Source organism: Festucalex cinctus, chromosome 16 (assembly GCF_051991245.1).
Source record: "Festucalex cinctus isolate MCC-2025b chromosome 16, RoL_Fcin_1.0, whole genome shotgun sequence".
In the NCBI taxonomy this organism is placed as follows: Eukaryota; Metazoa; Chordata; class Actinopteri; order Syngnathiformes; family Syngnathidae; genus Festucalex; species Festucalex cinctus.
The window spans coordinates 4,130,985-4,147,500 of record NC_135426.1 but is presented as its reverse complement, the minus strand read 5'-3'; the positions used below and the strand labels follow the sequence as shown (position 1 = coordinate 4,147,500).

Genomic DNA, 16,516 nt, shown 5'->3' with positions numbered 1-16,516 from the left:
AGTGAAAATGATTACCGGCTCCAAATATCGGTTATCAGCGTCCTTGACTACTAATAATCGGTATCGTATCAGCCCTGGAAAAAAACATATCAGTCTATCGCTAAACAACAACAAAAAACTCTAACAATGCTTCATAAAGGCGTACAAATCAAATAATCAAACGTTAAATTCCGAGTAGATACATAATTTGAACAGCAATTTGAAATCCTTGTTACATGTACTAAAACCGAATAATACAGTTCCACAGTCAAAGACTTAATACACATGCAGCAGGCTCATGTCATCATCGCTCAGTGTGGAAACAATAAACATTAGTTGCGGCAATCATTTCTTTTCAATTAGACATAATAGAAGTGTTAAGTGGCAATTAGGCAGAAATGTGCTGAACAGATGTTGCAGAAAATCGCTGTGTTAACATTTATACATCGCCAGCGGCTGCTAAGTGGGATGTTGGCTGTTTGACGTGGGTGCGTAAACGAAAGCTATCGCAATAACATGCAGTGGAATTGTTGGTAGAGGAAATGAGTTTGGATGTCAAGGGTGTTTCTCGGTAGAAATTCGACCTAATCAGGTCTTATTGAGTCGCTTCGCCAATATTTTTGCTCAAGCTACTCCAGCTTGATGACGTCACGTGTTAGTGGCGTCAATAATGCTGTGAGGTTCGGTGTGTTGTCATACATTAACATACAATTTGAAACGATTAAATCCCACCTTAGACAGATTGCAGTTCGTTTTCTTCTTATTCATTTATCTTTCAACTTCAACTAAAACTTTGTAATTTCCACATAATTTATCTTTAAATTTACCTCATAAGCATTCAGCATTCCCACTCAATTTCTCCAGAAATTGCACTTAGTCTAGTTTATATAGCTCTTTTCCACCTTACAAGGGCCTCCAAAGCGCTTTACATTCGATTACTCATGATGCAGCATCAGGAGCAACTTGGGGTCCAGTATCTTGCTCAAGGATACTTCGACGTGGTCACAGTGGCATGGGATCGAACCCGCAACTTCTGGAATGGGAGACGACCACTCTGCCACTCAGAGAGGACGAACTGTGTAATCCGTGGCAATGTGACCACTGAACTTTGTAATATTACACGCGGAGTTTCACAGGTTTCGGTATTTGGTCCATTCGGATTACAGTATTAAGGCAGCATATGGAATCAATTTGAACCTAATTGATTTCCAGTAGCCGATATCATATCAGGTGTAGTAATCCAAAGAAAATTCTGCTTATCTGACTAACCAGTTAGTTATGTTGAACTGAAAGTTTTGGTTTCTCCAACAGGAAGTGGAGTTATGCAAACAAAACACTCAAGAGAAGCTGGGTCTAACGTTGTGCTACCGGACCGATGAGGAGGAGGACATGGCCATTTATGTCAGCCAGGTACGGCGGGCCTGTTTACATTGCATTGGTCTGACACAATCTGCACTGTTAAGTATTTGTTTATATACTTTCTTTTTTTTTTTTCTTCTTTTTTTTTGGGGGGGGGGGGGGAACTTTATTATCAGAAAAACAATAATGAACAAACCTTGACACAGGGCATATCTTATTCAATCAATCATTCCACAGTAGAATTCACACATTTAAGTAATCTTTCACTAACGTCCATCTTTGTAGAAATAAGTCCGTCTTCATCTGTAATTTAGCAGTCATGTACTCCATCATGTACACTTGCTTCAATCTCAAAGTCCATTCAGCTTTTGTTGGTGGAGGTATTTTCATCCAGTTTGCCGTAATTGTCTTTCTTGCAACCATTAGAAGAATCCGTAGCATATATTTTTTGTGACCATTTGTTACACTTTCTGGGCACAATCCCAATACACACACCATAGGACTTAAATGGATATCAATATTCAAAATTCTTACAATCTCCTTCATCACCTCATTCCAGAATATCGTCAGTACAGGACAGTCATAGAAGATATGTGTGTGATCGCCAATAGTTCCACAATTTCTCCAACACAATGAGGAATCTGGATCTCTACCAAATCTTGAAATTACCAAAGGGGTTCTAAAAAATCTAATTTTCGTTTTCCAATCAAATTCTTTCCAAAGATTACTATTGATACCTGCGTGGCAATTTAAACACATATCCTCCCATGTTCTATTCTCTATTACCTCATTCATTTCAAGTTCCCACTTCTCTTTCACATCAAGTGTATTATGTGACATATCTTTGCTTAAACTGTCATATATATGTGAAATGTGGTTCTTATTAGGCAACGTATGCGCAGTTACCATAATAAAGTATTTTTCCACACTTGTAGGTTCTCTTTTAAGTTTGTCCCCTTCTATGTGAGATTGAATATAGTGCCTAATTTGTAAGTATCTAAACATATCTCTTGATGGTAATGTGAACTGAGTCTGCAACTGGGAGAAGGATTTCATTACATTCCCTTCAAATAATTGGTCAATCGTTCTCACTCCATTGCATTCCCATTGCTTGAATCCACTGTCCCATACTGACGGTATGAAATCAATATTCCCGACCAATGACATGGCACGCGATATAGAGGTTGTCCCTCCTAATTTTGTCCTTACTGCATTCCATACTCTCAATGTATGCCTAATCCATACATTTTCTATCCTAAGACAAGTCCACCTTTTCCTACTCAAAAATGGTAAACACTTCAGGGAAAGGTTCCGCACTGAGTTTTGCTCTATTTGAAGCCATCTAATTTCCTGGTTGTTATATATCCATTCAGTAATAACAGTAAGTTGACTCGCCCAGTAGTAATGTTTCAAATTCGGTAGGGATAACCCTCCCTTATTCTTTGCTGAGCATAATACTTTTAGTCTCACTCTAGGTCGCTTATTTTGCCAAACAAACCTGGAAATAAGTTTTTCCGATACTGTAAAAGTGGATGTGGGGACCCATCCGGGCAATGCCCGAAACAAATATAGGATTCTTGGTAAAATGTTCATTTTAACCGCTTCTATTCTGCCAAACAAAGAGAGTGGGAGGACATCCCACCTTGTCAAGTCTCCTTTTATTTGTTTTAATATGTTATCATAGTTTGCTTAAAATAGCTGTGTGGAAGTGGAAGTAAGAGTAATCCCCAAATACCTGAACCCTTGTTGGGACTGTCGGAATGCCACTATACTATTTAACTGAGGCGGCCAAGATCCTGACAACATCATTGCTTCAGATTTGGTCTCATTCACTTTGTACCCAGGAATTAAACCATATGTATGCAGACACTTAATGAGCACAGGGACTGAAGACAGAGGATCTTGTAAGAATAATAAAACATCATCCGCAAATAACGCTATTTTGTATTGATTACCTTTCTCATCCGTTAAACCATGTATTTGCGGATTCTGCCTTATAGCTTCCGCCAAGGGCTCAATACTTAAAGTAAATAAAACTGGGGACAAAGCATCCCCTTGTCTTGTCCCTCTTTGGAGTTTAAAGAATTTTGAGCAGTATCCATTCACTCTCACTCTGGACGTTGGATCCTTATAGAATAATGTAATCCATTTTACAAATTTGTCTCCAAACCCCATGCCCAGCAACACCTGCCTTAAATACACCCAATCTACTCGATCAAAAGCCTTCTCGGCGTCCAGGCTGAGAAGCATAGATGTTTGCTTTTTAGACATGGCTACTGATTGTAAGTTCAGTGCTGTCCTTATGTTTTGTGTACCCTGCCGTCCATTTATAAATCCAGTCTGATCTGGCTTCACAAGTCTTTTAATACATTTCTGTATTCTGTTAGCTAATATGCTGGTCAATATTTTCAAATCTACGCAGAGAAGACTTATAAGTCGGTACCCTTCACATAGTGTAGGATCTTTTCCTTCCTTCTTTAACACTGTAATTATGGCCTCAGACCAAGTTTTAGGTGGATCTCCAGTGTCCAGTGCATAGTTGAATGTTCTACATAATATAGGAGTGAGTTCCTGTATAAATGTTTTATAATACTCCCCACTAAGCCCATCAACTCCGGGAGATTTATTATTTTTTAACTTAGTTATGGTTTCTTTTACCTCATTTTCAGTTATTGGCCCAGCTAATTCATCTGACTCCTCATTTGTTAGTTTTGTCATGTGAAGTGGTGTAAGAAATTGTTGTATCTTATCAATTTTATTATCTAAATTTTGACATTCATAAAGGCTTGTATAGTATGCAGCAAAAGCATCTGCAATCTCATCTGGCTGAGATACTATTTGTTTGGTCCGGGGATGCCTAATTTTAGGTACTACTCGACTTGATTGAGCCTTGCGCAGCTGAAAAGCTAGGAGTCTACTTGCTCTTTTACCCATTTCGTAATATTTTCTATTTGTAAATCTTAGCGCCCCCTCTGCTTTGTAAGTAAGTAGCATATCTAGTTCCTGTTTGGCTTCCCCAAGTAATTTAAGTGTGTGTGCATCCCTATTTTGTCCATGCTCTTTTTGCAATTTACTAATTTTCGACTCAAGATCGCGTTGTTTTTTTAGTCTCTGTTTTTTTTATTCTAGAAGATATGGCTATTATTTTTCCTCTCATAACCACTTTCGCACCTTCCCACAATATTGAGGGAGATACACTGTCATTATCATTTAGGGCAAAATACTCCATCAAATCTTTGCGTATTTCTTGTCGAGTCACTTGATCTGTCAGCAATGACACATTCAATCGCCAATATTTAAAGTGATTATCTGGTCCCGGGCCTAGAGTAATTGTTACTGGACCATGGTCTGAAATTGTAATTGGTTCAATTTCACTCTCCTTGACTCTATATAAATCTTTTCTTGATATACCAAACATGTCTAGTCTGGAATAGCTCCCATGCACCTGTGAAAAAAATGTATATTCTCTTTCTCTTGGATGCTGAAACCTCCAAATGTCCGTTAACCCCAGTTCTTCCATCATTGCCTGCAACGTCACACTTTTTTTCGTCCGTGTTTCTTTAGATATGGGAAGTCTATCTAGCCTTCCATCCAATATGCAATTAAAGTCTCCCCCTATCAAAATCATTCCTTCACCTATACAGCATCCTAATTTCTTAAGATGGTTAAATAATTTCTTCCTTTTAATGGGTCTGTTAATCCCATTTACATTATAGCTGACTAATTTCACAATTGCCATGTTTTATCATTTTTTTTAATGTAGATTATCTGTTAATTTTTTCTCTCCTCCCACAGAAGGTAGTCAGTGATCCTAAGGCAGGGGTTGCAAACTGCGGTCCTCGAGGGCCGGAGTCCTGCAGGTTTTATAGCTTTCCCTACTCGAAGTGCAGCTGATTCCAATTAACAGGCTCATTATCAGGCTTCTGCAGAGCTTGCTGATGAGCTGAATATGAATCAGCTGTGTTGAAGAAGAGAAATATCCAAAACCTGCAGGACTGCGGGCCTCGAGGACCGGATCTCGCCACCCCTGTCCTAAGGTAATATGTGTTTGCCTCTCTATTAACCATTGGATGCCCAAAACAATTGTCAAGGTAGAACCAGAACAGTGCATCAGAACATGCAACACAAAAACAAAAACTCCCAAATCACCAACTGATCCAAACAGAACCAATTCCCAGTTGTAACAGGGCAGAGATATGTGAGATGTGAGCCCATGTGGCTATTGTTGTGTTTAAGCCACAGATTTAGTATATTGATTCTTAACTTGACAATGAATAAGTAATATACTCTTTTATATATATATATATATATATATATATATATATATATATATATATATATATATATATATATATATATATATATATATATATAAATACATAAATACATATATAAATACATATATATATATATATATATATATATATATATATATATATATATATATATATATATATATATATATATATATATAAATACATATACATATATACATATCTCCCCTCAGCCTCACTCAGCCTTCCTTCATGCTTCGAGATTTGGTCTTTTAAGTCCTGCATCGACTTTTCCATCCTCTCCAACGACACTTTCGTTTGGTTATGCCCATCCTGGTTTTCACGTCTTATTTTTTTCAGCTCACCTAGTATGTCTGAGAGCTCCAGCCTCTCCGGCGAGCTACTGTTAGCTTTAGCTTTAGCTGGGCTAGCGGACCTTCTTCTTTCCGTTTCGGCTCGCGTAGTTTCACGTCTGTTCGCGCTTTTGCTTTGTTTGCAGTTATAACTCATCTCGAACGTCCCAATTGGGTATAAATACCGAGTATAAGTCAAGTTGTCAAGGTAAATTGTAACTTTTCGACGGGAGCTTCCCTTTTAGCGTGTTGTCTCAGTCATGACGTCACCGGAAGTCCACGGTAAATTTCTTGAGACAGTCACCAATTTTCTCCTATATGACTAAAAAAAATGCTCTATTGTGTTTTTTCTAAACCGATAATGCAGCAAAATGCACGTTATTCAAGTACAAAATGTTGGCTGCCGTCCATTGTCCTTTGTTTACTGCGACAAGATATTCTTTGTTCAAACTCTTGGCTGGTTTCACTGGTTGGCTGAAATAAATGTGTTGTTGTTGTTGTTGTTTTGCGCAGGTGGAGCCAAACAGTTTAGCAGCAAGAGACGGGCGCATTAAGAATGGAGATCGCATTCTACAAGTAAGTTCTTCCACAAAGGACATTTTATTTAGTCAATAAAGGACTTTTTTTGGAGCTTTCATCACAGTTCCAGAAGGCACTAAAATCATCTTCTGGGTGCTGTTCTTTGTTTCTGTCTTATTTGGATTCTCATTAAGTGAGAACAGCAACAAGGTGCAAAATAAAGTTTCTAACACAGATGCTTACATCCATTTTATGCACTGTTCTTGCCCACTTGTACCAGATGTTTGTACCTTCTCCAACAAATGAAATGTGTACGAAGCACTATGTTTCAAAATCTTGTCGGAAGTCATCCCAGAAGAGTACAGGCTGAATTTACTAAGCCTCTTATTGGCGTTAAGACTCGCTGACTGAACGCTACTGTCCCTGTGTTGTACAAACAAAGACCAGCAAAAAGGCAACCATAAAACCGCCACTCACATCACAGCTATTAATTCCCTCGCTGTAGTGTTTCTGTTTGCTGTGAAAGATCACGGGCTGCACTGTCCGCTGTCCTCGCGGCCCCATTATCTCCTCATGGCAGCCCCATTACTCTCGAGGGGAAAAGATGAACACCGCCTGTCAAAGAAGAGTTAATTGTGTGGCGAGTGAAGACAGAAGAGGTTGGAACGGTGCGCTTGCTCGAGCCTGTGCTGGAACATGCTTAGCGATATAGACAGCGATAAATGGAAGGGTTCTAGATGGTAGAGATGTGAGGGTTGTAAAGTGTCCTGGCTTGGTGGACAAGCATGCAAAATACTTTTACAGATATTTTTGGGTGCAGGTAAATGGACAGACGGTGCAGGATAGAGAGAAGGCCGTTTCCTTGCTGTCAGGAGAAAATGCCAAGAGCATTGTCCTGCTGGTGACAAGGCCACAGGTAACAACCACGAGGTACAATGTGACAAAATGTAGCAAGGTTTCTTGTTTTGAGGTGACGTTTGGTTTTCAGCTGGAGGATGATGTGTGGGTTGACGATGAGCAACAGGAGTTGGTCAAGGAACTGAAGATGGAGATCCTGGAGGTGGAGAAGAAGGATTGCAACCTCAGGCAATATGAGGTGAGAATGAGTCACCAGAGATTTAGCAGGGAGATCCCAGATGCTTACTACTTTCAAATTCTTCATCCACAGGCTCAAGACGAAAGACCAAAACACACAGCTACCTGTTCCTCCAGCGGCCAAGACAAAGACAGCGGGTTTGGATGCAGTACCGACAGTCCTGAGCACCAGCCGTTATTGGCCAAACTCTACGGGAGGAGTCCAGCTCAGTGTTTGAGGGAACAATGGCGATCCCAGAATCCACATAGCACGCGAGGTGCTGTGCTATCATCGGATTGCCAGAAGGAAAGGACCGTAACTAAAGAACAAGGTTGTGAAGGGGTAGTGGGCATTCACAATCTTGGAAATGGGATCTTGGCTTTAGAGAATCACTTCCAGCACCTTCTGGAAGTCAAGTGTCAAATCCGGAAGGGCGTGGAGTGCGGGGTGTACTCCATTCGACACAGTATCGAGTGCAGCCTCACGGAGCAGGCAGGAGGGGATGGAGATAGCAGCGAGGAGGCTCAGGAAGGTGACGATGGTGTAGAACAAGAGCTGAGGATGTTAAACGAAGAACTGCGCAGCATCGAGCTGGAGTGTCAGAACATCATGCAGGCACATCAGCTCCGCCAGACCCAGCAGACAGACACCTCGAAGTCCCAGGCTTCTTCACCAAGTCGGAGGCTCAAGGGCCACAGCAGGCTAGCTGACATTTACAAACACCCTCAAAGTGAAAAAAACAGAGAAAAAGACAGCTCCAGTGCCTACAACACAGCGGAGAGCGCACGGTCCACTCCGCCGGGTACGGAGCGATCCCCCGAGCACTCCCTGCAGAGAGGCATCAGCATCGCCAACCAGAAGAACCTCCAAATGGCCTCGTCAAAGCCTTCCAGCCCCATCCCTATTCCCAAGTCTCAGGGCTCACCAGAACAAGGTGTGCGAGCAGATCCTTGGTCCGTTTTCTCCATCAGCCCGGACCAGAGTAACCCCTCTCGATCTGAGTCCGACCCAGCGCTGCCTGCGGACGATGAGCGCTACGAGAAGAAGCTGAAAATCAAAGATCCAAAGAGAAAACCGCCGTTTGCCTCATACCAAACTAGCCCTTACCACGGCTCACTCGGATCACGGCAACTTCAGGTTGGTTTGATGACAAGACAACTGAATAAAAATGTATGATTGACAAAGAAGATTTTGTCAATGGCAAAAACACAGCAACTTTGAGACTAAGAGCTTCAAAATTACAAACCTAATCCAGATCTAAATTCATATTAGTGCTAAAGACTTCGTCTAGATCATATCTGGATCAACCTTGTTTATGACCACATAGTTTCTGTTCCTGCATGCACTTGCCAAAATGTAGTTCTATGGTTTGGGAACCTTCTTGAACAGAAAACGTGCAGAGGTCGTTAATGTGTAGTTATGAAGAACCAAAGACCCATACTGAACCTTGGTTTCGGCTTTTACGACATCAAAACCTGTTCCAGTAGCTTTGCTAACATTTGAGACCAAAGGTTCCCAAGTTCAGTCGTCAAGCGCCCCTATCCAGCCTGTTTTCCATGCTTCCCTCCTGCAACGCAGCTGAATCCAATGGTCAGCTCATCAGCAAGCTTTGCAGAAGCCTGATAACAATCCTGATCATGAATCAGTTGTGTTGGTGGAGAGAAACATTGAAAACAGGCTGGATAGGGGATCTCGACGACCGAACTTGGGCAACCCTTTTCTACACAAAAAAATGTCACTCAATATGGTTGTACAGTGCCGCCACTCCTCCTGTCTCTCTTTTCTACTTAAACCACTCTAGCTTTTCATCCCACTTCTTGTGAATTCTGCTGCAGGTGTTTGGTTTTGACTCACGTTTATCAAGCGTCCTGCTTGTGACTTATTGTACACTGAGCAGACACTAAACAATTATTTAAAAAAAAAAAAAGTTAAGGCTGTGTATTGCCACTCCCAGTTGAATTTAGAAATAAAGCTACACATTGTATACTTAAAACAACCAAACATTGCTAGGTTGCTCGCTTAATGCTAACATACAGTATCCATAAAACAACCAAACAACTTTGCTAGGTCGCTAGTTTAATGCTAACATATATAAAACAACCAAACACAATTGCTAGGCTGCTATGCTAAGATATACATAAAACAACCAAACTACATAGCTAGGCCGTTAATGCTAACATGTTAGTAAAACAACCAAACAACATTGCTAGGTCGCTAGCTGAATGCTTAAATATACCTAAAACAACCAAACTACATAGCTAGGCCGTTAATGCTAACATATACTCAACTCAACTTTATTTATAAAGTGCTTTAAAAACAGGCATTGCTGTATACAAAGTGCTGTACATGAAACAGAAATTGTTTGTGCAGTAAAGAATAAGGTAAGAAAAACAAGAACAAAGCAAACATTTTAAGTGATATACATAAAACAACCAAACAACATTGCTAGGCTGCTATCTTAATGCTAACTTAGAATGAACACTTTTAAGTACAGTAATGTATATTTGAACATAAATGATGGAAAAAAGTTAAATATTACACGCTGCTTGGTTTCCTTACTAAAAACCCAAACTTATGTCTAAGAGTACCGCTGTATTATAGTAGTTAATATTAGATCTGAACAATGAATCAATTATTCAAATCAACATCGCAATGTAGTAGAATGCAAGCTGCCTGGAGATATCAGAAAATACTCAAGTACAGATATACCTGGAAAATCAAAAAGCATCATTTCTGCAATGACCCTCGTTTGTGTTCCAGAGCTACATGCAGCTGCTCCAGCAGCACTCCTCTTTGGAGTATTCCCAGAGCCAGCTGAGTCTCCTGAACGTCTGCCGGGATCCGCTGAACCGCAACGCTCGCTCTGGGGAACCGCGTCTGGAGTGGAAGGTGAAAGTGCGGGCGGACGGATCTCGCTACGCGGCCCGGCGGCCGGCCCGCGACCGCATCCTGCGGGAGCGAGCGCTGCGGATCCGAGAGGAGCGCAGCGGAGGCATGACCACGGACGACGACGCCATGAGCGAGATGAAGATGGGCCGTTACTGGAGCAAGGAGGAGCGGAAGCAGCACCTGGCGCGAGCCAGGGAGCAGAGGAAGAGGAGGGAGTTCATGCAGAAGAGTCGCTTGGAGTGTCTGAAGGAGGGCCCCGCCAGCGGGGCCGAGGGCCACAAGGAGATCAGCATCCTGGAGCTCAGTCACAAGAAGATGATGAAGAAGCGCAACAAAAAGATTCTGGACAACTGGATGACCATTCAGGAGCTGATGAGTCACGGCGCGCGAGTACCCGAGGACTCCAAAGTCCAGAACGCCTTCTTGTCTGTTACAACTGTGTAGAAGTTGTTTACAGTAGTGTTCATTTTGTCAACGACAAATAAACAAAAATATTTTTGTCAATACACATTTTTCAATGGACTCAAACTAGACTAAACAAGACTAAAACCCTCATTCATAAACAATAACTGGGCCGAAATCAGAATGCGTTTTCGTCGACGAATGAAAACGAGAGGAAAATTTACTTCACTTCATAAAAACTGGACTAAAATCTATGGACATTTTAGTTCAAAAGCAAAGACGAGACAAAAGAGATAGAATTTTGTAAAATTGTGTCTGCTAATCTGTCGCTGTGACACGGTGTGACTTTCAAATCTGCAGCTAATGAGTTCAACATCCGCAAACACGTGAGACAAACAGGAGGTGGATTTACAACAGGGTTGCCAACTGTCCCGTTTATCCGGGACGCCCCGTATTTTGGGCTAAATTGTTATGTCCCGTAAGGGACCTCAAAAGTCCCGTAAAATAATTCTCAATTCTTACACGAAATGCAGCAAACGGCATCTTTGCCATTTTTGGACCACGGCTGCTCCCGTACATTGACAAGTGACAAGGAAGTTGCTCGTAGCCAATAAAATGAGTCGCTGGGTGTGACGTTGGGTGGAGATCTTGCAAGGTAAGAGAGGCAACTAGAGAGAGAGAGAAAGAGAGAGAGGCACTTCCTGGTTTCGTCACAGCTTCATGTCGCCTACGCTCTAAACGCCGATCTAAATACGTCGGCGGCAAACGTATCAGCGGGAGCAATATAAGATGTATTCTCGTACTATTTCTGAACAAATACTGCGAGAATTTAGCTTGCTGGCAAGTTTCGCAATCAGTGCTTAACACAGCAAACCGCACTGTGCCGTTTTAGCTGATCTAGGACCTGTAATGTCACGAAGCACGCCACCTGTCAGCCAATCACAGGCATCAGGCATCGTCACGTGCAGTTGTTGTAGCGGCTGATACTGCGTAAGTGGCTAGAAAATAATAATAATGTTTGGTGTTGTCCGGTCGGTTAGGAAGAGAGAATGGATAAACCTGTAAGAAAGAAAAGACTGCTGTTATAAGTATCCATGGAAAAAGTAAATTTGGTGAGTCATGCTCCTCTTTTGTAATTTTTTTTTTTTTTTATTTTTTTATTTTTTTTAAGGAAAGACAAATTGTGGTTTCTTTGAGGTTTAGTATGAGGTTACATAATGATGGCCTGCAGTAAGGATTAAAGGGAATGTACAAACTTTGTGTATTTTGAATCTAATCAAAATATACACTAATTGCACACATCATGCTCACACCACCATGACACCGTGCCGTGCACCTGTCTCTTATTTCGGGATGCGAAAGTTGGCAACCCTAATTCACAGTGAAAGGTTAAAAAAAAGAAGTCAATTTGAATCCAACAGCTATATCGTTCCAACAATAATGCTAATCCGACCACTAACTAATGCCGGCTAGCTTACTAGCTTGTAGCATGGAGCCATAGTAGCCATTTTTGTGTTTGTGAAGTTGTTTTTCATCCAAAATATGAGAAAAATTTTGATGTGAAATCGTTTTAGATCGGAAATGTTCAACATTATCTACTGGCAACAAATTAAACAGGGGTAAAATGATTGTCCTGACTGAAACTAGACTAAAACATTGGCGGTTTTTGTTGACTAAAACTAAACTAAAAAACTAAAAAAAAAATTTGGTTCTTGGACTAGAATAATGACTAAAATGCTCGATTTACTATAGTCGAATAAAAGTTGACTACATAAAAACGGGATGAGGTTGACTCACTTTGATTAAAAACTAACAAGTGTGATTGAAACTGGACTAAAACTGAGACTAAATGTAAAAATGTCTGTTAAAATTAACACTAGTTTACAGTGCACTTTTTTTTCTTTTTTTTTTAACATTAAGTAATGTGTTGTTTGTGAAAGACTGTGAAGACTTTTGTTGCTGAGGACATGTAGCATTCGTTCACTTGAACAATTTTTTTTGCAACCTCAGCCATTTTCCTGTTATCTGCTTTTGGTAATGTTTGGTAAAACTTGCAATTGCCATGCCGTATGTTATTGAATGCTTCATTCAATGAGACATTTTTTTTATATACTGGGAGGGGGAGTAAAATGGGATATTTTTCACGATTTGTAATCTCGCTACCAAACTTTTTGTATGAACTTTTTTTTTTTTTTACACGGATTGTCAATGTGGTGTAAATAAGATGTTGTAAAAGTCGGAAGTGATTTTACACCAGGGCAGATTGTACAAAAAATACATTGATTGACAGGTGACTTCAATTAGAGTTGTGCGCAAAAAGAAACAAATACCTTCAGTATGTCATCGCAAACTCCTGGAAGGGCTTTCATTTCAGGTTTTAGTTCAAGAATTGATCTAAAGCAACCTACAGGACCTTAGGACTTAAAAATGCATTCATTTGTGATTAATTGTGATTCATTTATTTTTATTGGTTACGATTATTCATATTTCTTGTAGATGATTATTGTAGGAATGCTGAAAGCATCCCACATATGTTGTTCAGATTTTTATTCTCCTCACTTTTTTACCGAGAAACAACACCCACATAATACTTCCAATTTACACCGTTCAAATTTCAACTTGCTTCAAAAATTCTCGCATTCCGGGGTATATATCGCCTTATTCCACATTACTTACAGAACTCGCACAATTTGACGTTAAATATAAACTTTTCCCCATTCATTTTCAATGGGTCTGACATTGAACTTTTTCTAAGTCCCACTTTCCACGCCCACTTCCGTACATACAACTGATCATCATTACCAGCTCTGATACTGCTCAGTTCTTTTTCTTCATTTATCTTTTGACTTCAATGAAAACCTCAAAATTTCTCTTTCAATTTTCTTCATTAGCATTCAGCTATTAGCATTCAGCTTTCAGCATTCCCACGTAATTTCTCCAGAAATTGCACTTAGTCTAGTTCTTAATTATGATTACATGGCTACCTTATGAAACATTTAAATATGTCAATAAATGTCTCATATGTAGCTTTGCTACTAAAAAAAAATACGGGTTTGGCTCATTTATTGCTTAATGTTTTTTTTTTCATGTTAACCTCTTTTTTGTATTGAGACTGAAATCTGGGATCATCGGAAAATTTTTCTCAAACAATTTTACCTACGCAAAAATCAGATCTATTGTTAAAGATACATTCAAGTCACTTCCATGTCAAGCATTATTATTATTATTATTATTATTATTATTATTGTTATTATTATTATACGTGGAACTAATGGTAGGCTCGCAGTAGAAGTGCTCATCTCAGAGTTTCTCCCATTTGTGTATTTTATCCAAGAGCTGATCAATGCAATCAGCAGCTGCACTGTAAACCATAAGCAAGCCAATTTGAAGGTGATTAGAGTCCATGATGATTGCTAATTGAACACATGGGAGCGTCAAACGGGAGATCACCTGGGTTATTACCTCCCCCTGCATAGTCCTGACGTCTCCCGATTTCCATATATTGCTCGCTGGAAATCAGAAACGTCTTTTTATTTGTATTTTTTTATGATGTTTCCAGGCTTGACAAGGCATAATCATGTGATGGCAGTTTGCAAGATTCATGCATTTGCAGTGGGAAGACTGACTGGCCTGCTTGTATATAAAGCGGGGGGTTGCGTCCGTTTACAGCTCGGAGGCATACTCACTAAACTATACTTCCATTTCAAAGCGTTTTGTGAGACGCCGTGGAAGTCTCCTCATCCCCCTACCCGTCAATCTGCCGCGTCTGTCCACGGCCCGCTGAGCTGAAGAATTAATGAGACACATCAGGGTGCATCGCATGAAATCAGGTGCATCCTTTTTTCCCCCCAGCATGTCTCCATATACAGTATATGTATCATCCAAGGACAGAGGGACAACTGTTTTTTTTTTTTTTTTTTTGTTTTTTAAATTGACCTTAGCTTAAAGCATGTGATAGTGTCGTTTGCGGCTGCGGATACAGAGACCACACTAATCCATTATTTATACAACTAAAATCCTAGTAAACCAATCAAGATGCAAGGCGTCATGTCTGCAACAACATGTGCGTTTTGCTGCGGACAAACACAAAAGCAATCCAGCAACCGGTGGTGCAAGGCATGGTTAACCAAAGCCCAAAAAAAAAAATTTAAATGGTTAAAGTGATACAACACTTATGAATCATTTTCCAGTATTTGGATTAGGCATTGTGTACAAAGAATAAAAGTGCAAATATCTCTGGCATCTTATTCCATGAATTGTATTTTAAACTGATTAAGTATCAGAATTCGAACAGTGAGCACTGGGGAACGCCATCATCCTGGTCACGTGATCGTGATGACGTATCCCATTTGTAAAACGAAAGCCGTCTTCGCTCATTTCAATGGGAGTTTGCTTACGTAATGGGCAAAAAAAAAAAAAAAAGACGTCTTGGATCCCAAGTAAAGTCCCGAGTAAAGTCCTCAACACGTCCACTTTCATGTCATTCCATGTGCTGGGGGTCTCCTAATGTGGGCTAAAGTGTGCTTAGCTCACGGCATGTAGCTTAGCTTAGCAGAGTAAAAGTCACCTAGATGTTTACCGTCTACTTGGACTTGCTGGCTGGCTGCCACTTTCATCCGGCTTTCGGTTGGAAACAAATCTTTGGCAAGTCCTCCGTGGTCATTCATTCAATGTGTATTTTACGCACAAGATACATCACGATGATCACGTGACTGTCCGAAATTCCCAATACAGTACTTAAAGCAAAAATAGTCATAAGTGCTATGAAATCATAATTGCTCAACATAAATTGGCTTTTTTTTTTTCAGGGAATAGTTGAAATGAACCATTTCACAGAATAGCTGGTTAGTTTTTCATAAGTCTTGTGTTCCTTTAACCACTGTAGTCACAGCTTGTATAAGAGTGTATATACTTGTATATATTATCCCGATCGACTAACCAGCGTCCTGCAGTAGTCACGGCTTATGTAAGAGAGACACTGTCCGGTTTATTTCCTTCCCTAAAACCCTCAAACAACTACAAAAACTTCTGCGCTGGATCAAACTTTGTGGTAGAGCACAGACATGACCAGTTGAATCCCTCCAAAATGAGCAGAAACTACTACATCGACGCAAAGGTCATGTTCTCCATTGTTGTTTTTAGCCAAAGGCTAACAATAGCTCCGGGTAGCTAACTGTCCACGCATTTGTTGACTTACTATTTACTATAAATGCCAACATAATAAATTTAGCAGACACAACCAGTCGAATCCCTCCAAAATGACCAGAAACTATTACGTCTGCACTAAGTTAATATTCTTCAGTGTTGTTTTTAGCCAAAGCTAGATAACTCCTGGTAGCTACTACTTACTATTGACTATAAATGCCAACAGAACATTGAAACTATGAGGTTGTAGCGAGCAGTGACGGGAGTCGGAGGCAGAGTGTTGAAGTCCGGAGCCAAAGACCGGCGGTTTATTGATATCAGCTTCTCATCGTTTAACAGCAACAACACCACACTCTGCGCGAGGCTCACAGACCTACCAACATTTTGTTCTTTTATCCTTTCATCCTTTCATTCCAACAAACTCCCCCTTCGTCCCAACGTTCCGTGGGTGAATTATGTTCTAATCACTACACAAGCCCCCCCAGAATTCACCCACAATCAAACTCCGGATGACGGGGCGG

At 40.4% G+C, this 16,516-nt stretch overlaps 1 protein-coding gene across 3 annotated transcripts in view; it reads left to right on the top strand.

Moving 5' to 3' along the window:
* pdzrn4 (PDZ domain containing ring finger 4) overlaps window positions 1–13,811 on the top strand; it is a 43,033-nt gene extending 29,222 nt beyond the window's left edge. For all 3 annotated transcript variants that reach the window (XM_077501198.1, XM_077501197.1, XM_077501199.1), the window contains 6 exons: window positions 1,291–1,389; window positions 6,479–6,541; window positions 7,305–7,400; window positions 7,473–7,580; window positions 7,653–8,696; window positions 10,320–13,811. In XM_077501198.1, coding sequence (XP_077357324.1) covers window positions 1,291–1,389; window positions 6,479–6,541; window positions 7,305–7,400; window positions 7,473–7,580; window positions 7,653–8,696; window positions 10,320–10,892 — 1,983 coding nt within the window. In that variant the 3' untranslated portion in view covers window positions 10,893–13,811. The remainder of the gene's footprint in view (window positions 1–1,290; window positions 1,390–6,478; window positions 6,542–7,304; window positions 7,401–7,472; window positions 7,581–7,652; window positions 8,697–10,319) is intronic.
* Window positions 13,812–16,516: the final 2,705 nt, after the last annotated feature.